The sequence below is a fragment of the Caloenas nicobarica genome, chromosome 14 (genome assembly GCF_036013445.1).
Source record: "Caloenas nicobarica isolate bCalNic1 chromosome 14, bCalNic1.hap1, whole genome shotgun sequence".
Lineage (NCBI taxonomy): Eukaryota > Metazoa > Chordata > Aves > Columbiformes > Columbidae > Caloenas > Caloenas nicobarica.
Genome location: NC_088258.1, coordinates 1,377,330 through 1,404,816, shown reverse-complemented (window position 1 = coordinate 1,404,816; position 27,487 = coordinate 1,377,330). Strand labels below are relative to the sequence as shown.

Sequence of the window (27,487 nt, the reverse complement as noted above, 5' to 3'; positions counted from 1 at the left end):
GCATCTCGTAGTGCCTGGAAGGGACTGGGGTGCACAGGCTTGGGGGAGACCTGGGCACTTTGCACAGCCCAGGAAGGGTGTGTACCCCTTCTTTGTGCTGCTCCCGCAGTGCTGGGGACAGCAAAGGACCTCATTAGTTGTTTTGATTGCTTTTGCATTGGGCTGCTGGAGGCTGAGAGTCACCAGTGACAAGCCACCCTGTCCCCTCCGCTGTGCCTGAAGTGGCTGCAGGACTCGGGGTGCGCGTCCCCAGGAATGGTGGGTCCGTGCCGAGGCATCATCCTTCCCCTCCGCGGCTGGAAGGAGCCGTCCTGCTGCTCAGGGCTTCCTTTGCACAGCTCATCCTCATCCTCCTCCTCCTCCTCGCAGGGGCTGCCATTGAACTGCAAGGGCAGAGCAGGGACCTGGTGTCACCAGCACAACCAGCCTTGTCTCAGTGCTCCCATCAGCCACAGCAGACCTGGCAGGGGCTGGACACCTGCTGGAAATATCCAAATTACCATATCAGCTGCAGCTTGGCTGTGGGTCCTGCTGAGTACCCGTGGCTGGACGCTTGCCGCTGCTAATTGGACTCCTCGGCTGTCTCCCGGCTCGCTTGCCATCCTTGCTGGCTCCCTTGGCGCTGTGTGTTGGCAGAGAAAGCGGCGAGATGCACCCAAAGGGCGCTGGGCGTGCGTGCCAGGGCAGCCCCCGGCTGGCGGGGGGATGCAGGGGCAGCGGTGCTGCAGCTGCTGGGGACAGCAGCACAAGTCTGCATGCCTTTTGCCCTCTGGAAAGAAAGAAATGTATTTCTTCATGCTTCTATCACTCAAACCCTGCTGGAGTGATTTAAATAATTGGAGCAATTCGAATAATGGAAGCAATTTAAATAAGCCGCAAAAGCCCAGACCTCGTGTTGGAGTCTGTCAGCCCGCGCTGGCGGTCTGGGGCGGTGGCGACGTGAAGCTTTGACGCCGAGGTGAGGGACGGTGGCACCGTGGTGTGGTTAGGAACACGCAGCACCCCTGCTCCTCCCGGTGATAGTTAAGCTTGCTGGTTTTGGGGTGACCACAGGCTCTGCCAAGAGGCATTTTTGGGCAGCTCAGCCGTGTTTGAGCTCCTCCTCTCCTCTCGGGGCAGTGGGTGCCCCCACAGCCCCTGCTCGTCCCCGCGGGCACCCAAAATGTTCCACTGGTTGTTGCGATGTGGAGACAGCAACTGCTGCTGCCCAGGGGATGCTGAGAAGCTACAAAATTCAGGAGTGTCAATCCAGCTGTTGGGTCCATACTGAAAGAATTAAGTGAATTTTTTCTGTTTTGATGGCCGGTGTCTGAGCTGAAACACCTCCTTGGCTAACAAGGCAGGCGGTAATTAGAGTTGTGGCTGCATAAAAATGGAAGCAGGTTGTTTACTGAGCTGCGGATTTATTCCTGGCCTGCCTGGTGGAGAAACCTTGCAGTTATTCCCCTTCTGCAGGGGCTGGGAGGGTCTTGCCAGCCGGGGCACCTCTGGGTGCTGAAATCGCCATGTTTCTCCCCAAATCTGGCTGCGGACGGGCACAGCCCAGCCCTGCGAGGACGGGGAACATCTGCCTGTGTGTCGGTGGACCTGGCGTCCCCCCAGCCGCCTCTTCCCTTCCCCCCGCTTTATTTATAGCGTTTCGCCAACATCTGGAGTTTGAGCCGGTTCGGCCCTGGCTGACTCCGAGCCGGGGGATGGAGCTGCATGACACGTGTGTGGCCAGGGAGGGGGGACCCCCAGCCCTTCCCAGCCGCGTGTGGGGGCCGCAGCATCGCGGTGGGGGCTGAGGACCATCCGGGGGTCGGGAAGCCCCGGGAGCATCCTCGCTCCGATTTTCCCAGCGATGGGCGGTGGGATCGCTGCCACGTCCTCGCCTCACGGCGCAGACCTGGGGGTGCTCTGCCCCCCCTTGCAGTGCGCTCCTGCTTTCTGGCTGGGCTTTGAGGCTCCTTTGACTTTCACGGTCAGCAGCCAGCCCTGTCCCTGCCCCCCTCAAAGCGTCACTGAGGTCCCCCTGGCCCTGGGGGATGCAGGGCTACAATAACCCATTTTCTGGTGCTGCTTTAATGGGAAAATTTGAGTCATTCCTGGGGGAAGGGGAGTGAAACCCAGCCCTGCTGTAGGTCCCTGGCAGGGCAGTGGATGGAGCAGCAGCCCCACTCCGAGCCCAAATTCTTGCCGGTTCTCCTGGCAAATGGGGCTGTGGGCAGCAGTGGTGGGAACTGCCCCTTCTCCCAGCTTTCCTCATCTTTGTGATGTGAAAGGCAACAGGTTTTCACGTCATGGACACAAGGACCCCCGTCCCATTCCCAGATCAGGGCTGTAAACATCTGCTTAAACTTAAGTGCATCCCGAAATCTGAGTGAAGGCAGCAGCCTTTGAGCTTCCGACAAAGTTGTAGTAATAATAGCGCCAATTAAAGCTTGCCTGCGGCTCGGCTCCCAGTATAACCATCATGCCAAGGGAGGGTGCCCGTGTTGGGGCGGGTGTGCGGGTGTCAATGGGCTCCTTGTTCTGGCGGTGCTGTGGCCCCAGGCCCTTCTCCTGTGCTGGTTTCTCCTCCCGCTCGGCTCCTTCCCGGCTCCAGCGTCACCCCTTGCTGCTCCGCCGGCTAGTGTTTGAGTTTTGGTTGGGATTTGGAGCTGCCCTTCTTGTCTGCAACCCCCACAGGTGTTGGTGCATCCCCCCCGTGCATCCCCCCCGTGCATCCCCCCCGTGCATCCCCCCGTGCATCCCCCCCGTGCATCCCCCCCGTGCATCCCCCCCGTGCATCCCCCCCGTGCATCCCCCCCCGTGCATCCCCCCCCGTGCATCCCCCCCCGTGCATCCCCCCCCGTGCATCCCCCCCCGTGCATCCCCCCCCGTGCATCCCCCCCCGTGCATCCCCCCCCGTGCATCCCCCCCCGTGCATCCCCCCCCGTGCATCCCCCCCCGTGCATCCCCCCCCGTGCATCCCCCCCCGTGCATCCCCCCCCGTGCATCCCCCCCCGTGCATCCCCCCCCGTGCATCCCCCCCCGTGCATCCCCCCCCGTGCATCCCCCCCCGTGCATCCCCCCCCGTGCATCCCCCCCCGTGCATCCCCCCCCGTGCATCCCCCCCCGTGCATCCCCCCCCGTGCATCCCCCCCCGTGCATCCCCCCCCGTGCATCCCCCCCCGTGCATCCCCCCCCGTGCATCCCCCCCCGTGCATCCCCCCCGTGCATCCCCCCCGTGCATCCCCCCCGTGCATCCCCCCCGTGCATCCCCCCCGTGCATCCCCCCCGTGCTCGCAGCCTGCAGCGGAGAAGCCGAAGGGCAGGGGATGGGTTGGTCCTGGCTAGAAGTGAGACAGCAGGGGTGGACACTGGGGCCATGAGCAGTGTCCCTTGTCCCCCCAGCACATCTTGGTGTCCTGCAGTGACCGCGGAGCAGGACAGGAGCCCAGTGTCCCCCGTGCCGGCGGGCTCTGCCGGTGGAGGTTTTCTTTGCAGGGAGCAGGCGAGCAAAGGAGCCATTTTCTGACCGAAACCACATGTGAAAGGAGAGGAAACGCCACGGGAGCTGACTTAAAAGAAAGTATGTTAACAATGTAAATTAGGCAGGAATGCTCCTGCCTGTGTTTTCTCCAGCTAAGCCAAGCAGAGGCAGAAAGGTTTGACATGTCGCAGGGTGATCTGGAGCGAAGCCGCCAGGATGGGGCTGGCGATGGGGGCAGCCCCCAGGGCGCCGGTGGCTGAGGTGGTCCCAGCCGGGACTGAGCTGATGAGGTGACAAGCTCTGATCTCCTGCGGTGACGCCAAGGTGGCCGTCACCATCACGCCTGTGGCAGATGAGCTGGGCTTGGTTTGAGCAAATCCCCGTGCCGGGGGGGTGAGCGGGGCTGGAGCTCCCGCTGCCATCGCGGTGCGGCTGCGGGACACGGCTGCGGGACACGGCCAGCATCCCTGCAGCCGCGGGGGGGCCCAGGGGTGAGCCCCCTTGCTGAGGTGCACAGAGCATCGTGGATTTGGCGCATCGGGACCCGCTCAACCCCCAGTGTGCCAGGACCCACTGGGCTCCTGCAGCGGATGGTACCGACCTGGCTTTGCTGCTAGACTGGCTCTGTGTGCGCGCAGCCTCCCTGCTCCTCCTCTCCTAGGGGACTCCAGAGAGCCAGGCGTCCATGCTGACACCAGTGTTTTATTCCTGGAGCAAGCGGGACTTTTCAAGCCGTTTTGGTGCAGTGCAGGGAGCTGTGGGGCCGGAGCTGGTCCTGGGACCTGGTCACCGCCGGCTCCAAGCATCCCGGGTACAGGGACACCCGTGGCTGTTCCCGCGGATTTTGGGCCGGGCTGTCCCGTCTGGGCCGTGGCGGGTTTGTGTTGTGCAGCATCCACGTTCCTGCCTGCGTGACAGAGCTCTTTGAAAAACCCTTTTCATCTCCATCCCTGCTCAGAGTCACGCTGCAGGTGATGGTCCGAAGGCACAGATGGGGTTGGTGAGTTGGTGCCCGTCGGGAAGGCGATGGGCAGGGGTCGGGGGGCACAGGGACAGCCCCGTTCCAGAGCCGAGCGTGGTGCCGGGTCGATGGCGAGCGGGTCTCTGGTGCTGGTGGCCTCGTGGTGTTGAGCTGGGGCTCGTGTGCGGGCGCTGGAGCCAGGGAGGGACTTTTCTAGGAGCAGGCGGGTTCTGCTTGGCCAGCGGAGTTGGGGGGCTGCTCTGCTGGGCCTCGAAATCCGGGAGGTGGGTTTGTGTCAGGAAACAGAAAAGACCAAAGTGTGGGTGGTTTGGTGCTTCTGCAAGCAGATTCTGCTTGCGTGGAAGCAGGCACTTACTAATTAATTGCGTGGAAGCCCCTTGTTAATTGGAGCTGGTGACATTTATGGTACTGGCTCTGTGGGGGTCCCTGGTGAGCCTGGGGGTGTCCCAGTGGGTCCCCAGCTCCCAGCAGCAGCACTGGGAACTCTAAGGGGTGGGCGGAAAATCAGATGCTGCAAGAGTTGCGATGAGATTGTGAGAGCTGGCAACACCCAGCCGGGGTGGTTTCTGCTTTTATTGAAAGCATTTCATTGTTATTTAATGTCTTGTTTGTGCATTTTTAAATGGACCAGCTTGAACAGTGTTTCCGAAACCTTTTTCCTTCGAAAATGCTGATGGTTTGCATCAAGCAGCAGCTCCAGGGCTGGTGCGGCAATGCAGCATTTATCTGCACACGCATACCTGTGCATGGGTATAGACAGTGGTGCTTGTAGGTGGAGTGTGACATTCCATTGCTGCTTAATCCAATTTATGAAATTACTAGCCACTGTTAATATCTGGATTCCTAGAAAAAAGATGATTTGCTTCATTTTGCAATTTTTTTTTGCATGCAAATAGACAAAAAATGCAGTTAATTTTTGTTGCTTTCTAGTATACATGTGAATCTAACTTACCCAAACTGGCTTCTATGTTTTTGGTGTGTGAAAGGGCAGCCAATGTGCCACTGTTACAGGGAACGCTTTCCTCTCAGGGTTTGGCTTTCAAAAAGGCAAAATCCCCCCGGGAGCTTAGGAAATATCTTCCCAGAACACAACCAGGGAAGCATTGGCACCGGTCGAAAAGAAAATAAATAGCAGAGCTGGCAAGGGCTGCAGCAGCTCCTTGTCGACGGAGCACGTCGGTGCAAAGCGTTTGAGCATGTGCTCAGTCTGGGTGAGGCGAGGGGAGCCCAGTCTTTGCGTAATCCCAGAGAGGGGCTTTGCAGAGCTGTGCTCTAAGCCCTGTTTTTCCCAGCGGCCGAGGATTGCATTAGCGGGAGGTTTTAAGAGCCCAGCGGAAGCCCCAGATCATCTCTGCGGGGGGATAAGCAGTTTTGCCTGAGGATTTCTGCTCAGAACAGATGCTGAATTGGGATTTTAAAATTGGTTTATTTTTTTAAAAAACAAAGATCTTGAATTCATTGCGGTTAAGGACCTTGATTTCAAGATTTTTGTGGTGAAAGCAGAGCAAACCCGCGTAGGACACGGCACCAGTTACCACTGTCAGAGCCAAAGGGATCCTGCAGACGAAGCTTTTCCCTGCGTGGCTGGTTTATTGAGTAATTTGACTTCCATGGGGATCCCCCGCAGGCGGAGGGGCTGTCCCTGCCCAGCCCCGGGGATCCCCGTGCGGCAGCTACGGTGCCACGTTTTTGGGTGATCTTCTCAGTACTTTTGCACTGCTGACCCTGTAAAAATGGAGCAAGAGGAAAATGGTTTAAAAAAGTAATTTCTAAACCCGAATAGGGTTGCTCCTCCGCTTGCAAGCCGTGTCCCCTCTCCCGCGCTGCGCGGAGCCCCGTGCGTCCTTTACGGTCGCGCGGATCCGACCCTCTTGGGCTGGTTGAATCATTTCCTGTTTTCTTCAGATTCTGAAGAACTGGGAGGCGAGCTGGAAATGTTTGTGATGGGGTGAACCCAATGCGCTGGGGCCATGGGAAAAATCCCGGCGGGCTAAATCCAGGGAGGGAGCGGGTGCGAGCGCGGGGTGGTGGCAGCGGGGGGACCGGTCCTGGCTGTGGATGAAGCTCTTGGGGGACGCAGCAGCAGAACTCAAGTTTTATCCATCAGCGGACGTTGCACTGACGGTGTGGGGTTTTTTGTGTGGTGTTTTTTTTTTTTTAGTCTTTTAAGAACTGATCTGTGCATTGAGATGTCGATGCCAAGAGCATCTCCCCGGGCAGGTGCCTGTAGGTCTGAACAAATCCCCTTGTATCGCAGCAAACAGAGTGGTTCATAGAATCATTTCAGTTGGACGAGACCCTCAGGATCATCGAGTCCAACCATAACCGCACTCTAGCACTTAACCGTGTCCCTAAGAACCTCATCTAAATGCCTTTTAAACCCCTCCAGGGATGGTGACTCCACCACTGCCCTGGGCCGCCTGTTCCAATGCCCCACAGCCCTTTCCATGAAGAATTTTTTCCTAATATCCCCCAGGGCATGTGAGGACCCTGTGGATGGCAGCTCCGTGGTGGCAGCAGGACAGGTCCCTTGGCTGGTTTGGCTCTTGCCGTGCAGGGTCCCTGTGCAGCTGCAGCCCCTCGGCATCGTCCCTGGGGTTCCCCACGTCCCGCACCCACCGGGGACGGGGTGCAGGGTTGCATTTCCACGGTGCCTTTTGGCCGAGAGAGGAACGTGAATGAAATTGCCGTGTGGGTTTTTAATTTGAAAGGAAAGGCTGTGAGAGATTTCACCAGAAATGTGATCTGAAAAAAACAAGGTCTGTTAGCAGGAGGGGAGTGACACAGCGTTTCTTTTAATGAAAGATTAAAACTCAGGTTTTTTCATTTTCATCTGTGGTTTAAGGAAAACCCGGATCGCCGAGGTGGCTCTTGCCGTGGGCTGGGAAGGGGCTGTGGGGAGAGCAGCATCCGAGGGAATGTGACAGGTCCTGCAGCCCTGGAGAAAAGCTGGAATTTGCTGCTCCCCAAGGAGCCATAAAGCGTTTTCCATGGGATGGGGGAAGGCACCAAGCTCCTTGCGCGCTCCTGCGCCGTCCATCCTGCAGCTTTTCCGTGCCGTGGGGTGTAGAGTTCATCACCCTGAACCCCACGGCCCCTCCGCTGGGAGCTGATCATACCCACGGGCGATGCCGGTGTCACCCGGACCAAGGGCACGGCACTGCCGTAAATAAATAACCGAGGTTAATCCGGTGTCTCGGCTCTTGGGTTTGGTTCCTCCCTGCCCGGGGTTGCGGCCGTGGGGCTCGACCGCTGCTGGGGGAGTCTCGGCATATGGGCAGACTTTATCTGGGCTGCTTCTGGTGAAGGAAATGCATTTTTTGTTTTGTTTTAATTTTTTCTGGAAGGGTTTTGGACAATTGATTTTTCTAAAATAGACTCAATGAGAGGAAATTCATTTGTTAACCTGTCCCTGTTCAGGGGAACGGGAGGACGGGGCACAGATATGGCGCTTCCTTGGCAGCCTTATTAACGATCGCATCTGCTTTAGAGCAAAGCCTGTAGATTAACCGCCGTGTTTTGTCTCCCCTCACCCCCTCCTCTGTTAAGCAGGATTTGAACGGGCAGAAGGAGCTGTGCCCGCGTCTCTGCCACCTGAAGAAAGGCCCCAACGGCTACGGCTTCAACCTGCACAGCGAGAAGTCCCGGCCGGGCCAGTTCATCCGCTCGGTCGACCCCGACTCGCCGGCCTCCCGAGCGGGGCTGCGGCCCCAGGACCGGCTGGTGGAGGTAACGCCGTGGGGGCTCAGCACCCCCTCCCCGGGAAGCCTTTTGGGGTGCGCTTGGCGCCTGCCGCGCAGGGATGCTCAATCCTGCCCAGCCTGGTGGGAGCGGTGGGTCCTGTCCCCCTCTCGCAGGTGGGGAGGGGGCAGCAGAAGCGATGGGACCTTTGGGAAGCCTGAAGCTGAGACAAACACCCGTCCTGTGCTCTTTTCCATCAGATTCCCCCATATTCCTCCATAGTATGGAGCCATAAGACCGATGTGGGTGCCTGGGTGGCGGCGTTGCCCGGTGCTGGAGCTGGATCTGCCCGCTGCAGCGCCGGGGTGGGGGGACATGGGGACCCGTCCCAGCGCAGGGGAGGGGGTGGCCGCCTGCCCGGCCACCTGCCGCCCCGGTGTCCTGCCGTGGCCATGGGGATGGTCGGTGTCACCAGCTGTGCTGCCAGGCAGGCGTTCGGTAAAAAGAAGGGGGGGAAAAAAGCTTTGCAGAGATTTTAAGACATGAAACTGTGAAAGATGGGGGGGCGGAATTCCTCTTGGAAGCATCTTCCTGGTCACCGAGCGCTGGACAACATGAGTTTTGCTCTGGCTGGGCATCGCCTTCCCTTCGGCTTGTTTGTGTTTGGTGTTTTTCCTGGTGAATGGTTGGAGCTGCCTGCACTGCAGGCAGGGCTCGAGCCATGGAGGGACACGCAGGGATCAACCCGGCAGCCGTCACCCCTTTTATTTCTGCACTGTGGGAGCACATGGATGTCCCCAGCTTGGGGCGATGCGTGAACCCCAAACCATAGCCCTTGCTACCGTCCCCAGCGGGGAAAGGCGTTTGTGCTCCTGGAAGAAAACACTCCTAGGGAGTCACAAAGATGAAAGCTCTCGCCTGCTTTCCAGCCCCGTGGGAGCTGCTGCTGCTTCCCCAGCACCTGAAAGTTTAATGCTGGGAGCGGAGCAGAGAGCGGGGTGCCGGCGGCTCCCGGCACCGTGGTCACGGCGAGGGGTGTGTTATTTATTGATGGGCGCTTGGCAGAGTGCCTGGCACACACAAAGCAGTGAGGGGTGAGCTGGCGAGCTCGGAAACACGATCCCCTCCCTGCCCGTTCGCTGGGGCTTTGATAAATATTTGATGTCTGGGCAGGCGGGGGGTGCTGGGGTGGGGGGAGCAGCCCCAGGCATGAATCGGGGTGACCTGCAGTGGCAGGAGGGTGCTGCTGGGGACAGATTGGGGTTACAAGCCAGCAGCTGAGGTTGCCAAAGCCTGGGGAGGGGGTTCCCGTTCCATCCCAGCCCTTCCAGCCGTGTCCTGGCCCTCAGGACCTGCTTCTGCCCCAGGTTTGTGTTCGGGCATCCCAAACACAAAGGGGAACCCAAGGTTTTGGAGCTGGCCTGGCCGAATTAGCACATCTCTCTGCTGTCCCCTGGGCAGGCATCTTCGGGTGCCAAAGGCAGGACGGGCGGTGAAGGGCGGGCTGGGCTTTGCTGGAGACCGGCTGGAGCGTGGAAAAGAATTTATGGCATAAAAGCAGGTCCAGCAGTGAGGGGCCGGGCGGTGCGGAGACCTTCCCCGCAGGACAAAGGGTGATTCATTCCCCACCCGAACAATGCCTCGAAATCACAATTGTCCCCTCGCTGTGGGGAACAATCGGGAGCAGAGGATCATGTTCCCTGGTAGGTCCCTGCTCGCACGCGGGGAAGGGAAAAATGAATCTGTGCAGCAGTCACAGCAACTCGCCTGATGGGGACGTGGGAAATCTGTGGTTTTCCGTCTCGGAGGGATGAACGATGATGTGGTGATGCTGCAGGGCCAGGGAGTGACACACCAGTGGTAGCAGCCCCCTGCCCGTGGCTGTACCCCGTAGGCAACCTAAGATACCTGGGCCACGTCCCAGGGGAAGGCTGGGTTGAAAATCACTGCAGAGAGCAGCCGGAGCATGTGGGCAGGACCAGGGCGGGTGAGGTGGTGGTGGAGCAGGGGGCTGTGGTTCCCAACGGCGCGTGGGCAGAGGCGGATGGTAACACCAAGGATGCTCTGACAGAGGGACCAGACAGCTGGGGGAGGAAAAAGCCTGTAGCCTTCCTATCATCCCAGCGGAAATTAAAAAAGGAAAATCCCATCTCTTAGGGGACAAGGAGGCTGCTCTGGGAGTGTGTGAGCTGGGAGCGGCATCTCCGCGGCGGGGGGCACAGACTTGGGTGCTGATGCCGTGGCTTTGCAGGTGAACGGGATAAACGTGGAAGGGCTGCGGCACTCGGAGGTGGTGTCCCACATCAAGTCCCGGGAGAACGAAGCCAGGCTGCTGGTGGTGGACCCCGAAGCAGATGAGTACTTCAAGAAGCTGGGGGTGACCCCCACAGAGGACCACACCAAAGGTGAGACCTCGCTTTCCCAGGGCGACCCTCTTCCCGTGAGTCACCGTGTCATGGGTGGGATTCCAGAAGCGAGGGAGAGTCACGTTTCCCTTGTCTCGTCCCTCGGTGGTTTCCTGAGCACCACCCGGCTATTTATAAATAGTGAGAATACTTCCTAATCTAGCCAAACCCCAATTTGTTATTTTGACGTGGTGAATAATTAACTTGGGAACTTGCTGCCGTGAAGTGGCTGAGACAAAGCAGGGTGGGATTTGTGGGGGCCGGCTGCTCAGTGAGGGATGCTTGGATGGGACCGGTTGTCTGGTGGGGGCTGGGAAGCTGAATTGGCGGCCGTTCCTCAGGCTGCCCCGTTTTTCGGCCGCAGCACCCGCACCCTGGGACATGGAGTGTCTGGTGTCAGAGCAGGAGCACCCGCAGAGGCCGGGGGAGCAGAGCTGGCGTGTCGGGAGGGAGAACATTAACGCTCTTTGCTCCGGCGAAGGAGCCTCAAGAAGCACAGGAGCCAACGCCGTGTGAGCGCGGAGGGGAGGGTTTCGCGCCGCAGCGATCACAGGGGTGGCTGCTGCAAGAAGTGTTTGCTTTCTGTTGAAACCTGGCAGCAAAAGCTGCCCGTCTGCTCCGCAACCTGTTGTGCTGCGTCTCTGGGACAGGGAGGGAGCGGGGAGCTCCCCGGCTCCCCCCGGCTCAACGGGGAGCTCTGTGTCCCCACGCAACTGTGCCTTATCTGATGGGCTCCCTCGGGTGCTCAATGGGGAGATCCACCCAAAGAAATGGGTGGAACAATGCGGAGAAGCGCACAGGGCAAAAGCGGCGTCAGATGCTCCGCATGGGTTTGAGGAGGAGCCGGGGCGAGAGCTGACAGCGGGCAGAAAGGAGCCCTTGTCCCCAGGGTGGGGACAGGGCTGGGGACGCGGACACGTGGCGGGTGGTTGAGCCCCTGCCCTGGCTCTGCAGCTCGGTGCATCCACCGGGGATCGACAATGGGCTCTGCCTGGCCGGTGACAGTCCATGCGTTGGTGACAAAGTGCTCTGGGAAATTCTGTTGTTTGCAGGATAAGAGAAAATAATTGTGGTCTTTAATCCAACTGCTTTCACCTCAAGCTGACGATGTCAAAGCCTTACGGCTGATCCTAAGCATCTCCACCTTTTTGCCAAAGAGTGTATTTTAAGAGCAGGATTAAGGAAATATGAAAATATTTCTAGACATGCCAAATTTCCAAACTTTGAAATGACTTCTTGTAAGTCTAGTTCCACTTTGTTAATATTGCTTGTGATTTGACGCTCAGTTCTCATTTAAATAACATTATCTTTTAGCTTCTTACGATACCAGAGAATTTAGCATCATGCTATGAGCTGACTTCCGATGACCATTGCTCAGAGCTTATCAAACTGTAAACACGAGTCTGACATTCAGTATGATAAAATACTCAACACCACAACAGCGGCTTTTTCACCAGCACGCTCTCAAACCGATGATTTGGGTTCGTTTGTTTATTTTAAATGCGAGGGCGCCCTGGTCTGCACTAGGAATCCCTAGGGCAGCCGAGCCCGCACGCGGTGCAGGGCGACGATGGCTTTGGCGCTCTGCAATTAGGCCAGCGTTTCTCTAATTGCCAATCGCATTTGGCGCCGTGCGCTGCCCTTGCTTTGCTGGATTTCGGGTTGCGCAGTGACATGCATCCACATCATTTGCTGCTGGAGAGATGCTCGGCGAGGGCTTTGCCCTGAGAAGCTTTCATTCATGCTCGGCATAATTCAGTTATTAATTCTGCTGCAATTAACACATCTGTTAGCCCGGGACTTGGTAATGCCTTTAGCAATGCCTTGGTCGTGGTGACTAGCAGCTCATCTGCATAAAATTTGCCATTGTGTGGAATACTGTTGGTGCAGATTGTTGGAAGTGAGGGAAAAAAAATGCCAGGGTACCTGAGGAGTGGTTGGTTTGCCACAGCCTGTTGTGACCCCTACAAGATGCTGATTTTGGTGAAGCACGTTGTATTGGTTTTTGAGATTTCTGATTAAATAGCTTCTGAAGAAAAATTGCTTAGTAAAAAAAAAAAAATAGGGAGTGTGCTGAATTTGGTGCTCATAGAAGAAAGTAATTTGGTGCTCATAGAAGAAAGTTACTTGGTCCCTTTCCTGGGAGGTGTGTTTTTTCTCATGAAGAACTGGGTGAAATGAAGCAAAGTCGGGGGAATTGTAAAGAATTTGGTTACAGAAGGGCACAAGGCGGGTGGATGGGCTTTTGCAGAGCACAGAGTCGAGACGAGACACCCGGAGCTGATGGGGGTGGCTGGTGGGCGATGCTGAGGGACGCTGAGCCCAGCAGCGCCCCGAGTGTATTTCCCGTGTTTTCTGTCTGGTCCGTAGGTGTGGTACCCCAGCCCCTGACCAACGGATCCGCACAGACTCAGGTGAGTCCTCGATGCCACGATGGCCGGGGGGGCCGGGCAGCATCCCGGGTTGGCCCCGCTTAGGGGAACGTGTTGGAGGGATCGGGGGGCCAGGCTTTCCGTGGCTCCCACCGGGCACACGGGACCTGTCGGGGTGACGTGCCAGCCCGCAGAGCAGAGGGATGCTCATCATGTCCCCAAGGCCTGCTGGTTTCAGCCCCATTTAACCGCTGGCCCCAGGGATGGGGGGAGGCGAGTGGCTGCCCCTCGGCAGGACGGGGACCTGGTGCTGGGGTCGGTCTTTGTGCAACCCGGATTAACATTTTAATTTCCACCAGCTGAACGGAGGATCCACATCTTCATCTCACAGTGACCTTCAAAGTCCTGGGAAGGAATCAGAGGTAAAAACCCCAAACTTTCCCCCTCCCTTTTGCATTCTTGTCTTATGTTGCTGTGCACAACGCTTTTCAGTGCATTCCCAGTTTCGTCTTGCAGACTTGGGTACACTCGTATCCACCCAGCAAGCAAAATGCAGAGGTTTTGTCATCCTTTTCACTGCAGATGTGCAGGGGTAACAGCAGCAAGTGAATTGGTGTTTGTTGGGCAGTGACTCGTGCTTGAATAGTGTGAAAGGAGAGGTGTAAGATGAAAAGATGTCTACAAGAGTTTTGGACCTTAAGTGTAATTATACTGATGAGCTCCAGGGCAAGAGGTGAGGCTGGGAGGGCAGGAGGAGCAGAGCTGTGAGCTTTGAGTGCTGCTAACAGGAACAAGGCAGGCTAAAATTAAAAAAACCCCAACAAAACCAACCAAACAAAAAAATGCTTTTAGCTTGGAGCGCAGTGAATTGATCAGGGTGTCGGGGGGTGTGGATGTGGTGACCTGCAGGACCGGGGCTGTTGCTGTGATGGAGCCGGGCCGAACGCCGCAGATCTCGCTGTGCAAGGTGAACGAGCAACCAAAAGTAAACACAAGGCATAGATTGGTATCCTCTCGGTGGTACTAATTTAGCAGGTTGGTTTTTCTTAAAATAATAAGCAGGGGATTTCTAAAGTGCTCAAAAATTTATCTTTAGCGTGAGGCTCTGCTAAAACTGCAGGCGCTCCGGGGGGGCTCTGCTGGTTCTCGTGTTTGCGCTGTCCCCTGCCCTGGGATGGCTGATGGCAGCGAGTGTCCTCACAGCCTCTTCTGAGCCCCCCGAGCCTCTAAAGCATCTCAGCCGCCAGCTGTGTCCGAGAGCCACGGCCAGACGCCTGCAGTCCCACATCTCCAGTTCTCCCTGAGCGTTAAATAATGCGTGTCCCGATCCAACGGCTGCTGCCTTGGGAAAACCCGGCTGCGTCCTGGTGCCCGAGCGCAGCGGTTCCTCCCGCGGGGTGACATTTGGGCTGTTCAGAGATCCCTGTCCCACCTCTGCATGGGAAACCGGGGGTGATGGGGGGCTTGCCTGTGGCTCTGCCCCCCAGCTCTGAGCCTGGTCTGTTTGCTCAAGCCACCACCCCGTGCAGTTCGCATTTATTCATAAGCTGGAGCAAATCTGGAGCCATTATCTCGCGGCACTGATGGAGGACCTGCCCATGGTTATCAGCAGGGCTTGTGCAATCATTATTTTGGAGTTTCGCCTGTGCGCTAGGGCAGCAGTGTGAGCAGGCAGGCTTTAAAATGTGAAAGGCTTAAAAGTGAAGGGCTTGATTCTGTTCTGTGATTGTGTGTGTTGGAGAGGGGCCAGACGAGCCACCAAGATGATCAGAGGGCTGGAACAGCTCTGCTGGGAGGACAGGCTGAGAGCTGGCGGGTTCAGCTGGAGAAGAGAAGCTTCGGGGAGACCTTAGTGCGCCTTTCCGGACTTAAAAGGGGCCGATGAGAAAGATGGGGACAGACTTTTGGGCAGGCCCTGTTGTGACAGGACAAGAGGTGATGGTTTTAAACTAAAGGAGGGGAGATTCAGGCTGGACATGAAGGAATTGTTGCCCCAGAGGGTGGTGAGAACCCGGCCCAGGTTGGTCAAAGAGGTGGTGGCTGAACCATCCCTGGAGACATCCCAGGCCAGGCTGGACGGGGCTCTGAGCAACCTGAGCTGGTGCAGATGTCCCTGCTCGTGGCAGGGGGGGCACTGGGGGGGCTGGGGAGGGCCCTCCCAACCCGAAGCGTTCATGATTCAGTACAGTTCCCAAAGCAAATGCCGCCTTGACTGGTGTGTGGTGGTGGCCGCACTGGCCATGGGGACACGGGCAGGAGCTGCTGCCCTCCCACGCACCCCTGTCCCCAGCTCGGGTGCTCCGGGGGCAGACGGGTGCCCAGGCAGGTGAACACGGCGGGTCTTACTGCACCCTGTGGTCCCCAAGGCTCACCCGGCTCCCTGGTCCCTGCTTTCCACCCACACCAGGGGCTTATTTCTCAGTTGCCCAGCAGAGCAGCTTGTTTTCCCTCTGGCAGCAGCCTCCGTGTTCCTGCTTTTCCACTTCTAGCTGTGGCAACCAAACATTCTTCAGGAGAAAGGGGGGCGGGAAAAAGGGGAGGGAGGAAAAAACAAACCAAAAACAACCACAAAATGCAATGTAATAAATTCCATGGGCACACAGATGCTGCTGCCGCCAGTGAAACCACAGACGGCACGAGGGAGGGACTTTGACCTTCTGCTCAAAAAAACCCAAACAAAACCCGAACAACAAAAAACCCACAAAAACCCAACAAACCCCTGCGTGTTTGCTGATCGTGGGTGCTGGAGGAAACGCCTCTGCTGGGGCTGCGGGGGGTGAGACGCTGTGGGACCCCCTGGCCGGGGCTGACATCTCCCCTCCCTTGTCCCCACAGGATGGAGACGCGGAGAAGAAGGACCCGTTTGAGGAGAGCGGGCTGAGCCTGAGCCCCACGGCCGCCGAGGCCAAGGAGAAGGTGAGGGCCAAGCGGGTGAAGAAGCGAGCTCCGCAGATGGACTGGAACAAGAAGCGCGAGATTTTCAGCAATTTCTGAGCCTCGCTGGTGGCTCCAGCCGCCGCTCGCCTGCCCCTGCCCCGGCTCGGACGTTTCGGAGGTGCCTACGCCCTGTGTCCATGTGAGATGCTTTGTGCTCTGCTCTTCACTGGTTGCTTCTACAAGGCGTATTTTAAAGTCTTTTTTTTTTTAAATTTTTTATTATTGTTATTGTTACTCACCAGCGATTCTCATAAGACAAATGTGACCAAAGCTCCTTTTCTCGCTTGCTCTTCAGCCTGGCTCTGGCTGCCCACCACCCCCCATTCCTATGAGAAAGGACTGGAAGAGTTTAACTCTTGTTTCTTACCTGCAGCATTTAGGCTTCTTCTACTTTTTGTTTTTAATGTAGGGTGTTTGTTTTAGTTTTGCGGGTGTCCCAGGCTGAGCCCCGTGGGATACTCTGTGCCCCTGCAGGGTGGGGTGTCCCTGAGCCCCCCTCCCCGGCACCCCGTCTGCACGTTAACTACTCACGTGATGGGAAAATGGACAGCGTCTGTAAATCGCTCTTGTTGGCTTTTGCTATTGAAGTGAAAAGTTTTTGTTTTTTTAATGAAGTCTCATATGTTTCCAGTTAATTTAGGAACCTCCCTCCCCACCAGCAACTTCTGCCCCGGCAAATAAAGCCCCTTTTTCATCCCTGACAGCTCTGCGGAGGGAAGAGGGGGCAGGATTTAAAAACAAAACTGTTGATGCAGCGCTGAGCGGGGGGGAAAGGCAGGAGTGGGGCCCTGGGTGCTGGAACAGGGTCTGTGTCCTTTATTTCTGTTATTACTGGGCTGTATTGGGTGCCTCCAGCCCCTGAGCGTGGCCCGGTCCCCATCTCGGTGTCAGGAGCGTGTCCTCTGAAGCTGCGGGGTCTCCGCAGGGCCGGCTGTGTGTGACGGGGTGGGTGATGCTTTGACCTTCCATGGCCTCCTTTGGAAACACCCTGCTCGTGGGATTAGAGCCTCAAAAATGAATCTTTACAGCATTACAAATTAAGCCCATTTAAGCCCTTTATTACTCGCCTTTGGCTGTGAATGTGGGCAGATGACTAAGAGGTTGCAGAGGTGTTTTACCAGCCTGTCCCTGCCTGGGATTTCAGCTCAAAGGCCCCGCCAGCAGCGGGAGGGGACCGGGCACAGCAGGACGGGCGAGTACTAAACCACTTTCCCCAGCTGAAAGCAAACGGCAGCAGTCACTTGGATGTTGATAAGCATTTTAAAATGCAGGGCTGGGATTTTGCTGTGTGTTAACTCCAGCACTGCTGTGTTACCAGCCTTTGGGTTGGTCAGTGCTGTGGATATTGGAACGGCTCTGGGTGTATTTCCTGAGTATTGAGCTAAACAGTGCCTTAGAACCTGGACTGCTGTCCTGGGCAGCAGGTCGGTGTGCGGAGCCGGAACGTTTGGCTTCACCACAGCCGTTGGCTGGCGGGCAGGACAGCACGGACAGCCTCACGGTGAAGGAGATGAGTCCTCTTTTAGGAAAGGTCTCTTTTAGGAATGTTGATGGGCTGAACAGGTTGAAAATAATGACTTGGGAGAGGAAGCGGTGCAGGTGTTGGGCTATTGGTGATGGGACTGGCAGGGGGATGACAGCTCAGGATGCGGAGACATTTGCCTCCCCCCAGCACTCTTCCCTACCCCACTTCAAAGACAATTACCTGCTCTCTTTTTGATCCCCCAAATATTTGCTTCTATAAATCAGTAGTCTTTTGAAGGAGCCCCTTTTTTTTCCCTGGTATGCACGTTGCTTCCTGTGCCCGCATAGCCAAAGCCCAGGCAGTGCTCCAGTGTACGTGGGGCAGAGCGTTCTCCGTATCGCTGACCCAAACTTTGCGCTCTCCGATGCATGTCAGAGAGCAAAGACCTGTTGTAAATACCACATTTCTCATACAAGACTAGACCACTGTAGTCGAGGCGGGGGAAAAGAACATGTAGTTTTGAATGCAGATCAAAAGAAATCAGGTGTGCAACTCTGTGCTGATAAGATTTTTTTTTTTTTTTTTTTTTTTAAAATCTTAATCTCTGCTTAGTCCATGGAAACTGCTCCTGGTTAAAGCACTTATCATATTTCTGACATCTTGTAGCTCAGTAGTAATTATTCAGTTCCTGTACATTCAACTTGGGAAAAAAAATCAATACAATATAAGGCTATCAGCTGCATTGTAAAAACATAATGTACACTGTAATATCAGTAATAAACTTGGTTTCCCATGTACTGAGTACTTACTTGCTCATTCCTCATCTGTTTGGTAGGGAACTTGCAGTGGAATTACAGCCTTCTTTCACACATTATAAATTTGCTTCCTCCCTTGCCTGTTTAAAGAGTAGCTGGAATTATTCCTTTGAAGCTCTACAATGAAGTCAGCGCTGCCCTTTCTTTGAAGAACAAAACGCAGGCGGTGCTGCTGTCCCCTCTGAGGCTCCTGTGGCTGCTGTAACCCTTGCTGGCACACACCGAACCGAGCGTGATGCTGCCTCATCTCCCATCCCCTGGCACTGAGTCCCCCCCAGCTCTTCTGCTACCAGGACTCAAAGGTCACTTGTCCAGGTACTGGTCTCCTCCCATCCTGGCTTGTGAAGCCTTCAGCTGTAGTGTATTCATTGTAAAATCACAGAACACTTTGGGTTGGGAGGGCCCTCCCCAGCTCCCCCAGTGCCAGCCCTGCCATGAGCAGGGACATCTGCACCAGCTCAGGTTGCTCAGAGCCCCGTCCAGCCTGGCCTGGGATGTCTCCAGGGATGGTTCAGCCACCACCTCTCTGGCCAACCTGGGCCAGGCTCTCACCACCCTCTGGGGCAACAATTTCTTAATGTCTAGCCTGAATCTTCCCTCTTTTAGTTTAAAACCATCACCCCTTATTGTAACAGGCCCCTGCTTCCTGGGTTGAGCAGCAGCTCGGCAGGGTGTGTGCTGCCTGGTCGCAGTTTGGTGAGGTCCCTGTGCTCTCTTCCCCCTGCCTTGTGTTCCACAGATGTCAGAAAACCTCTGGGCGGGGAAAAAAACAAAACCAAAAAACAAACCACCTTTATTAAATGGGTATTTACAAACGGCAGCAGGTCATGTAGGACAAAGCGTTTCTCTCTGGTGGCTCCCGAGGCAGCACAGCCAGGGCATGCTCAGGCATTGAGGCTGTGCTGGAGCCCTCAGCACTGACGCAGCAGGACTGCTGCGCTCTGAAAGCCCCTTTTTCCTCTGGAGAGCTCAGCATTGACAGCGCCTGCTCCCTCCCTGGAGAGGAGGCTGCAGCAGCCCTGTTTCCCTGCAGTCACCCTGCCAGCCCCGTGCAAAGCCCAGCTTTACCAGGGCCCAGCTCTGGGCTGCTGCTGAGCCAAAGCAGCTTTGTTGCTCTACGAAGACCGGATGATCCCTCAGTGTCTCTTAGCAGCTGGGCAAAGGTCTCGATTGAGGCACTCGTTGCAGCGAGGATTCACGGGCAGGCAGGTCTGCTGGCCAAAGCCCACCAAGAGCCAGTTTATCTCCCTCCAGAGATCCCTGTGGTGAGAAGAAAACATGAGCGTTCCAACACAGCTGCTCAGAGGGGTTAAAGAACAGCTCGTGCTTTTAACTGGATCCCTTTCACCTACTGCCAGTTCCTCTTGGCTCCCTGAGGTGCCTGAAGGCCGGTCCCAGCCTCCTGCTAAGAACAGCCCTCCCAGGCCTTCCTGATCCCTCCAGACTGGGCTGGGGGAAGCCCAAAACAGACACACGATGTGCCCGTGGTCATTCTCATCTGCTAAAGCATGTGCCAGATGCAGAGATGCACCAGAGTACCTGTCAGCCGCGTTTGGTACTGAAGATTAAGCATCAGTGAAGGCAAAAATCCAGCCATAGGCTGCTATTGCTGTGGCCATTTGCATCAGCAAAGTCCCATGCAAAAAAGCACCAGGCCTGGCTCATGGAGGACTTGTCAAGGAAAGAGTCTGGTATTGAGACCCCCAGACACATGCCTGCCCTAGTGGTGATCGACACACCTGATATAGCAGGGAAACAACTGACGACTTGATGATCTTAAGGCTCTCTTCCAGCCCAAATGATTCTATGAGGAGCTGAGCTGCTGCTGCAGCAGTGCTCTGGGAGAGAAGAAACACCTGCAAACTAGTTCTCTATACAGAGGAGGGACGCAAAGTGTAGCCACCGAAGATGCTGTGAGCAGGATTGTGTGCAGACATCCCCCTGCAGCTTGTGCGAGGGGCTGGGGGTCTTGGCCTCACCTGGGCAGCCAGTCCTCCAGCGCTACCCGAGTCTCCTCGGGGTGTCTGGTCTCCTTCTTCACCCACTTGAGCCTGTTTGTGATCCTGTGCACGTGGGTGTCCACAGCTAGGAAGGGAGAGCCCAGAGTTTAGGTGGAGGCAGCTGCACCTGAGCAGAGAGAGAGCAGAGCCAAGAGCTGCCAGTCACGGCACAGCGGGTCCAGCCCGGAGCCAAAATCAAGCCAGGATGGAGACCTCCCACCATGCTCACGCAATCTGCCCCAGCCTTCCTTCAAAGGCTGGCGTGGCGTGGCAGCCTGGCCTGCGTTCTCTTCCTCCCTGTGTTTCAGCTGATGTTACGCAAGTTGCAATCTCTGCCCCTCAGTTTACCCAGATGGAAAACACGTTTCATAATACCTACCGACACAAGAGGGTTTGTGAGGCTTAAATGAATGTTTATAAAATACTTTGAGCTAAAAAGCTCCGAATGCAAAGTGTATTATTGTTAGATCAGCCGTGATAAACCTGTCTCTATGGCTAATTGGGCAAAACCCAGGAAATTGCTGTAAACAGGAAGACTAAGTCTTGCCTCCTAAATCAAAACTGAGCACACAATTATTTGGAAAACAGTTGGCTACTTTGGCTCCCTCTAGACTTCCCTCCCCCACAGCAGGGAGAGAACAGACCCCAAGCACTGGTGGATCTATCGCAAGAGCCATGTTTGGTCATGGAGGGTCAGTGGCGGGGCTGCAGCAGCTGCTCCTCAGGTGACACCACTCCTGCCTTTCCCAGGGCTCCTCCATCAAGCAGCAAATACATTTGGAATATTAATCTGCCCCCAGAGGCCACCCCCAGGCTGGGCAGCCGTTCATCCAGCTCCATCTGCCGGCTGGTGCACGCAGCTCCGCGGCCACCACTCCCCGAGCGGCACCGGGCAGGAGCCGACCTACCCTGGGCCCATCGCCGCCACAACCGCGCTCCCAGATCAGCGCCACAGCACACAGCCCCATGGGCACCACCACGCACCCTCCCACGCGCTCTCTTCAATAAACACGGCAAATAAACAAATGCACCTGTGGTCATCTAGTACCCAGCTGCAGGAACTGAAAGGGGTCAGAAATTCTGGAGCTACAGGTTGCCCGAGGCCATTTCTTTCTGCAACTCATCATGAACTACTGATTTCTAAGCCCTGCTTCTGCCCTCTTATGGCTCGCCAAACAGAAATCCCAAATGAGATTTCTCTGAATAGAAGCAACCCTGGGAAAAAAATAACCCCAGACTATGCTACCAAATCACTGCCCAAATCATAGAATTCCCTCCACCTCTCTTTCACTTGATGTCAAGATTATAAAGCATTTTTCTGCGAGCACATCTTTTGGGATGCCTCCCTGAACAGGCAATACTTGCACCACTTACCAGCATGTGAGGGGAGAGAGTGAGTGCCCTGGAGGATCTCTGCTATCAGATTTGGGGAAGAAACAGTAGCTGGATCCTTGTTTAAATCCTACAGCAACTCATCTGCTGCGAGTGACTCAGGGTCACATCCTGCACCCACCCAAATCCTCTGCAGGTGACTAAACCCAAGCGATGCCATCAGCAGTTTACCCAGCTGTGATGGTTTCCCCTCTGCCCATGGAAAGGATCAAGAAAGATTTAGGAAAGGAATGGAGAAAACGCAGCCCAACCTACCGATCCCCGACACGCTGTCCCAGGCGATGGTCATGGCCAAATGGGCCATTTTGGGCCCAACTCCCGGCAGCTGCACCAGCTCCTCCACCGTTCTGGGTATGTCACCCCCGTATTTCTGCTTCAGGATGGCCGTTGTCTGCTTTATGTATTTCACCTTGTTCTGGAAAACCAAGTGAAAAGGCAGGAAATCCAAGTTGCCCTCCAATACAGGGAAAAGAGACAATTTTTTCCTCATATCCAATCTAAACCTCCCCTGGCGCAACTTGAGGCCGTTTCCTCTGGTCCTGGCGCTTGTTCCTGGGGAGCAGAGCCCGACCCCCCCTGGCTCCAAGCCCCTTTCAGGGAGTTCAGAGATCAGAAGGTCTCCCCTCAGCTCCTGTTCTCCAGCTGAACCCCCCAGCTCCCTTAGCTGCTCCCACCACACTTGTGCTCCAGCCCCTTCCCCAGCTCCATTCCCTTCTCTCAACTCGCTCCAGCACCCCAAGGTCTTTCTTGTGCTGCTCTCCTGGGCCTCTGAGCTGTCCCAGACAGCACATGGGAGCAGAGGACAGTGCAGAGGGTTCCTCTATGTGCACACCAGGTGCTGCCGCATCCTGCACTCACCCTCCAGAATCCCACAGGGTAAATCATCTGCCCAAGCGTTGTATCATCCATCTGCAAAATCCTGTCGATGGTGAGGCCGTGCTGCCTCAGGCGCAGCATGGCAGCCGACGTCACCTGGTCCTTGGTCTGGCTGGAGAGCATCAGCGAGAGCAGAACTTGGTAGCGCATCACCTGGGGAAAAGATTACACCCCAAGATCTCTGAGAGGATCATGCAACTTCTGCTCTAAAGCAGCTTCGGAAAATCCCGTCCCTTTCCCACCAGGGTCCAGTGGGAACTGGGTATCTGGCTGCAGTGAGCTCCTTAGGAAACCAGATCTAAAGAACCGGGATGACAAGGACTGGGAGATGGAGCTCAAACCCCAGTCACGCAGGGTTCAACCCAGAACATTCACCTGCTTATCATTTGCTTTTTCCCTCAGATGCGATGCTGACCCCACTAGCATGAGGGAGACGATGCAATTAACCTGGACTGACCCAGGACAACATGGGTGACAATTCCCCCTCCAGCTCTCCGACAAAGTTTACAAAACTGCAGGTGCACCAAGAAAAATGTGTGAGTGCGTGGAAGCAGGGTGATCTCTGCATGCAGGGAAATCGAGTGAGGAGCACTGCTGTGTGCTGAGGGTTACAACATCCACTTTTCCTTGGAAGCAATGACCCTGCTTCCCTTGGGAAGAGGAGTTACTTCCACAACGTGCACCGTGGTCCCCCTGGCCCTGCAACTTCGCTTGGTGCCAGCCCACACGGCTACAGAGCGTGTGACAATGTCCGAATCTGGAGTCCAAGCACACCGTTTTCCGCAGGGATCCGAGCCCAAGGCGTGATGCCAGCAATGCGGGCGGCATCACGCGCGCTGGAGCTGCGCAGCTGTGTCCGTGACACCTCTCTCGCAGAGCCCGCAGGTCGCCGTGGAGCACAGGGCTCCCCGGCGCTCAGCACCGCAGCCGCACTCTGCTTTGTTTTTTGTACTGATGCAAACAGTCCCCTGGCAGGAGGTGCCATCAGGGGCTTTGGTTGTGTTCCCAGGCTTGGGGAGGACAGTGCCACCCCAGCATGGCCCTGCCTTTCAACCAGTATCCCCTCAGAAGTGGGCTGCAAGAAGGGAGGAAGCCAACATATGCTTACGTGCTGCTCTGAAGAGCATAAAAGCAGCTTGGAAAGTTTTTTCTTGGCTCCCCTCACCTTTTCTCTCTACTGTTTTTCCCTTTGTATTACAGAGCCATCCTGCTGGATACTTTCTTTGGACTCCTACAGAGGTTTTTAAGAAAAAAGGGGCATGGCTTGATGCCCTGCCAGCCAGCCCCAGAAGACAACACTGCCACAAAACACTCTCAGGGTTTTCACTCTCAAGTCCAAATTCATCCCATTTTTGCCCCAGCTCCTACTTGTGGTTCAGCCTGCAAACTCTTCTGGCAGCAGTTTAAGCAGAGGACAAAGACCTTCCACAGCTGCGTTTGCTACTTGGTCTCTAACACGCAGCACGGGCTGTATGTGAGCACAGCACAGCTCTGAAAATACCCCCTGGCCTCAAGTTGCGCCAGGGGAGGTTGAGGTTGGATCTGGGGAACAATTCTGGGTTCTCAGGTACATGGGTTAGAAGTGGACTTGGCAGTGTTGGGTTAATGGCTGGACTTAATGATCTTAAAGGTCTTTTCTAACCAAAATGATTCTCTGATTTCACAAGGCCTGTCTGAAGCCAACAAGCCCAGTACTGTCGAGGCAGCAGCTGCCTCTCCTCCTCTAGCAGGACAAACAGTTTCTCTCACATGCACAATTCTGCAGTAACCTCTTGTGGGACCAATCCCAGCCCAGAGTCCTGATATGCCCCGCGTTTATTTTTCTGTTCTGTAGACAGGCAAAGCGGTTCATATCCAGGGACAACAGGAGGATGGGGGAGGCTGGAGGGCTGCAGAAGCGGGGCTGCATTTTCAGGTGCAGTGGGGCGTAGTTACCTGCGGAGGTGCACTGCTGTCGTAACACTTCTCCACTCCCATCTCATCGACGGGAGCGTCTCTGTTCCTTCTCATTTCGCGGATCCGCTCCAGCTGCTGCCGCCAGTCCCGCGGCTCCCAGCGCAGTCTCTGGGGCTCAGGCCCCCCCTGCTCGGCACCGTCCCCCTGCCCAGGCTCGTAGGCGATGGCCACGCTCTTCCTCCTCCTGCTGCGCCTCGGGACGGCTGTGCCGCAGGCCTGGCTCACTGCAGGAGACGGGAAAGATTCCCAGGCCTGAGGGGGGACAAAGCCACCTCTGTGACCCACCAGAGCCCAGCCCCGTGCACCAGCAACCCCCGGGGAACCCTGACACGGCTGGACTCGTCTTCTCCGTAATTACAACCCAGCAGCGACGCCTCACACACACGCAGCCGTCGCTGGAGCCAGCCCTGGGCGGGGAACGGCTGGAAAGGGCCTGGGGGACAGGTAACAAGAACAGAGGACGCGTGTCCCAAACACGCAGGAGGCTGCTAAGGACACGGTGCATCCCCAGGCCCTCGCACAGCGCCGCAGGCGGGACTGCCGCCGGTGCTGCCACAGCCCGGGCTCCCACGGGCCGTGACGAGGCCCTCGAGGCCCTGTCCCCCGCCTGGGCCGGGCCCTCACTGCCCGCGCCAGGGCCGGACCGGGGCCGCGCACGCCCCCGCCAGCCCCGGGAAGCACCGATCACCCCCTGGCGGTACCTCCGGCCGGCCCCCCGGCCCTGCCGAGCCCCCGGGCCGCCGCGCTCCCCCTGCGGGCGGACGCAACCGCGGCCATGGCGGCGCCCCCACGAACTACCGCTCCCAGCGTGCCCCGCGGCAGCCGCCGGAAGCGGTGGGACTTCCGATGTGGGCGGGGCCGGCGCGGAGCGGGCCGGGGGCGGCGGGGCCGGGGCGGCGGGTGAGTGAGTGAGGGGGTGGGTGAGTGAGTGCGGGGTTGGGGGGCGGCCGCCCCGGTCTGGTCCGGTCCGGTCCGGTCCGGTCCCGGGCGGGGGGGCTGTCCGGCCCGCGGTGCGCGGGGGCTGGCGGGGCCCAGCGGGAGGCGGGGCCTTGCCGTGCGCCGGGGGTGTGTGGGGCTGCCCCGGTGTCCCCCGCTGGGTGTCTGTCCGGGGCTGTGGCGTGTCCCGGGATTGGGGGGGGAGGCCGTGAGGGGGTCCCGATATGTTTGAGGGGTCACCGCCATGTCCCTAACACAGGGGGTGTCCCGTGGGCTGTGGTGTGTCCCCAGGACTGGGGGCTGGCGAGTGTCCCCTGGCGATGTGGGGCTGGGGGCCCTGGTGTGTCCCCGTTGGGTGTCCCTGAGGGGCTGTGGCACGTCCCGGCGTGGCGGGGGGCAGCTGTGGGGGGTCCCGACGTGGTGGGGGGACACTGCCAAGTCCTGGGGTGTGTTAGGGGCTGCGCTGTGTCCCCCGGGGCTGGGGACTCGCTGTGTCCCCTGGTGATCTTGGGCTGGTCATGGGGCTGTGGTGCGTCCCCTGGCCTGGGGGCTGCAGAGTGTCCCCTGGTGTTGTTGGGCTGGGGGCCGTGGCGGGTCACCCCGGGCTGGGGGCAGCACCGTGTGCCCTGGGATGCCAGGACAGTGTCTGGCGTATCTCTGGGTTCACTGTGGTGCCCAGGGTGTGGGGTGGCCATGCATGGTGGGGGGGCACGGCGCACGGCCGGGTGTGCTGGGGCTGTGCGGAGCCGGTTCCCAGGGCAGGGGCTGCAAGGAAGGGGGGTCCTGCTCTGGGCCATGTCCCCAAGGGGCAGCAGGTTGGGGTGACAGTTTCTGAAGGACGTTGCCATTGCTGTAGCGAGTGTGCTTGTTCTCGCTCCCCCGCTTTCTCCTTGCTACGGCAGCATTTGGATGTTCAAATGCTCAGATTTGTAAGTCCTTCCTCACATCTGGCTACTTGCAACATCTGCTTGTCCATTGCTTTTGGATGGAGAGCAAGTTCTTCAGCTCACACCCCCGAAGAAGTCTCTCTGTGGGTGTGCTTATACTTCAAAAATCAGCTCAGTGGCTCTGTGCGGGCTGTGGTGTAAAATGGAAACCCTGAGCTCCCCGTTCCTCAGGTCGCTGCGGGATGCGAGTGCTGAAGGCAGGAGCAGCGCTGGCTCCTCATTGTTTCATCCTCAGTGTTGAGCCTGTCCCTCATTCGAAACAGCTCAAGACAGCAGAACTGTTTGTAACAGCGACGTTGTGACAGCTTCTTGTTGTGACAGCTTCTTGTTGTGACAGGTGGTTGTCCTGTGCAGGGACAGGAGTTGGCCTCAGTGATCCTTGTCGTTCCCTTCCACCTCAGCACATTCTGTGATTTTATGGCTGTTACCAGTGTTTTCCTGCTTAAAGATTCCCCAGGGCCTCCCGTAACAGAAACCTCGTTCTGTGTTTGCAGGGGCTCGGCGCTGCTGTCAGCAATGGCAAAGCCTCAGAGCAAGGATTCTGGACTGAAGGAGAAGTTCAGGAATCTCCTGGGGCTGGGAACGTCCCGGGGAAGTTCAAAGTCGTCGGAGGGCAAGCAAACGGAGTTTATCATCACTGCGGAAATACTCAAGGTGTGAGAACCGAGCATGGTAAAGGTGGGGATGGTGCCCGGATTACCTGAGCTGAGAGGTTCAGAAGGAGGGCTGCTCGATCTCCTGTCTGTTTTGGTGTTCATTCCCTCTCCGGTCATGCCTTTTTACCTTATCTCTCAGTGCATTCTCTAGTGAAATGGGTGTAAAACTCACCTACTTTGAAGTTACAGCATTTTAGTTATTCAGTGTTTGAATACTTTTGAGGTATATGATAGGACAGTGTTGTCTTGCGTTGGGTTACAGGGTGTTTCCTCAAAATATGTTGCTCTTTTTTTATAGTCTGAGCTTGAGGAATTTATATGGTGTCAGTTAGCACAAGCTAGAAACTGTTTCTATTTGATTAAAACCTTACGGTTTTCTGAAAATTAAAAAAAAAAAAAATTCCAGTAATTGGTACAGCAAGTCTGTAAGCAGAATAGTTGGCACACAGGAAGGAAAACATATAAAAAGAGACCAGAATCCCTTCCCGCCTGTGCTGGAGCAGCCAAGGTCTCACCTGCTGGAAGGCTGGAGAATCGGACTCAACGTCCCTCCTTTCTCTGCCCTTCTTCCCTGAACTGGGCAAGCACCACAGCCAGCCAGTTAGTAACT

The 27,487-nt window shown here is 56.7% G+C and overlaps 3 protein-coding genes across 9 annotated transcripts in view; 2 read left to right on the top strand and 1 right to left on the bottom strand.

The window, feature by feature from the left end:
• NHERF2 (NHERF family PDZ scaffold protein 2) overlaps positions 1 to 18,096 on the top strand; it is a 34,701-nt gene extending 16,605 nt beyond the window's left edge. Inside the window, exons 3-7 of the mRNA XM_065644884.1 lie at positions 7,992 to 8,168; positions 10,372 to 10,525; positions 12,896 to 12,939; positions 13,257 to 13,319; positions 15,733 to 18,096. Of these exons, the coding sequence (XP_065500956.1) occupies positions 7,992 to 8,168; positions 10,372 to 10,525; positions 12,896 to 12,939; positions 13,257 to 13,319; positions 15,733 to 15,891 (597 nt within the window). The 3' untranslated portion in view covers positions 15,892 to 18,096. The remainder of the gene's footprint in view (positions 1 to 7,991; positions 8,169 to 10,371; positions 10,526 to 12,895; positions 12,940 to 13,256; positions 13,320 to 15,732) is intronic.
• An 811-nt stretch (positions 18,097 to 18,907) lies between these two features.
• NTHL1 (nth like DNA glycosylase 1) lies at positions 18,908 to 25,127 on the bottom strand. The gene is made up of 6 exons (XM_065645269.1): positions 25,040 to 25,127; positions 24,318 to 24,562; positions 22,365 to 22,535; positions 21,762 to 21,921; positions 20,094 to 20,199; positions 18,908 to 19,374 (listed from the first exon to the last, which is right to left on the bottom strand). The coding sequence occupies exons 1-6, from the start codon at positions 25,113 to 25,115 to the stop codon at positions 19,251 to 19,253; spliced, it is 882 nt and encodes a 293-aa protein (XP_065501341.1). The 5' UTR covers positions 25,116 to 25,127; the 3' UTR covers positions 18,908 to 19,250.
• The window catches only part of TSC2 (TSC complex subunit 2), a 34,191-nt gene continuing 31,261 nt past the window's right edge, over positions 24,558 to 27,487 (top strand). For all 7 annotated transcript variants that reach the window (XM_065645265.1, XM_065645268.1, XM_065645266.1 and 4 more), the window contains exons 1-2: positions 24,558 to 24,782; positions 26,716 to 26,875. In XM_065645265.1, the coding sequence (XP_065501337.1) occupies positions 26,738 to 26,875 (138 nt within the window). In that variant the 5' untranslated portion in view covers positions 24,558 to 24,782; positions 26,716 to 26,737. The remainder of the gene's footprint in view (positions 24,783 to 26,715; positions 26,876 to 27,487) is intronic.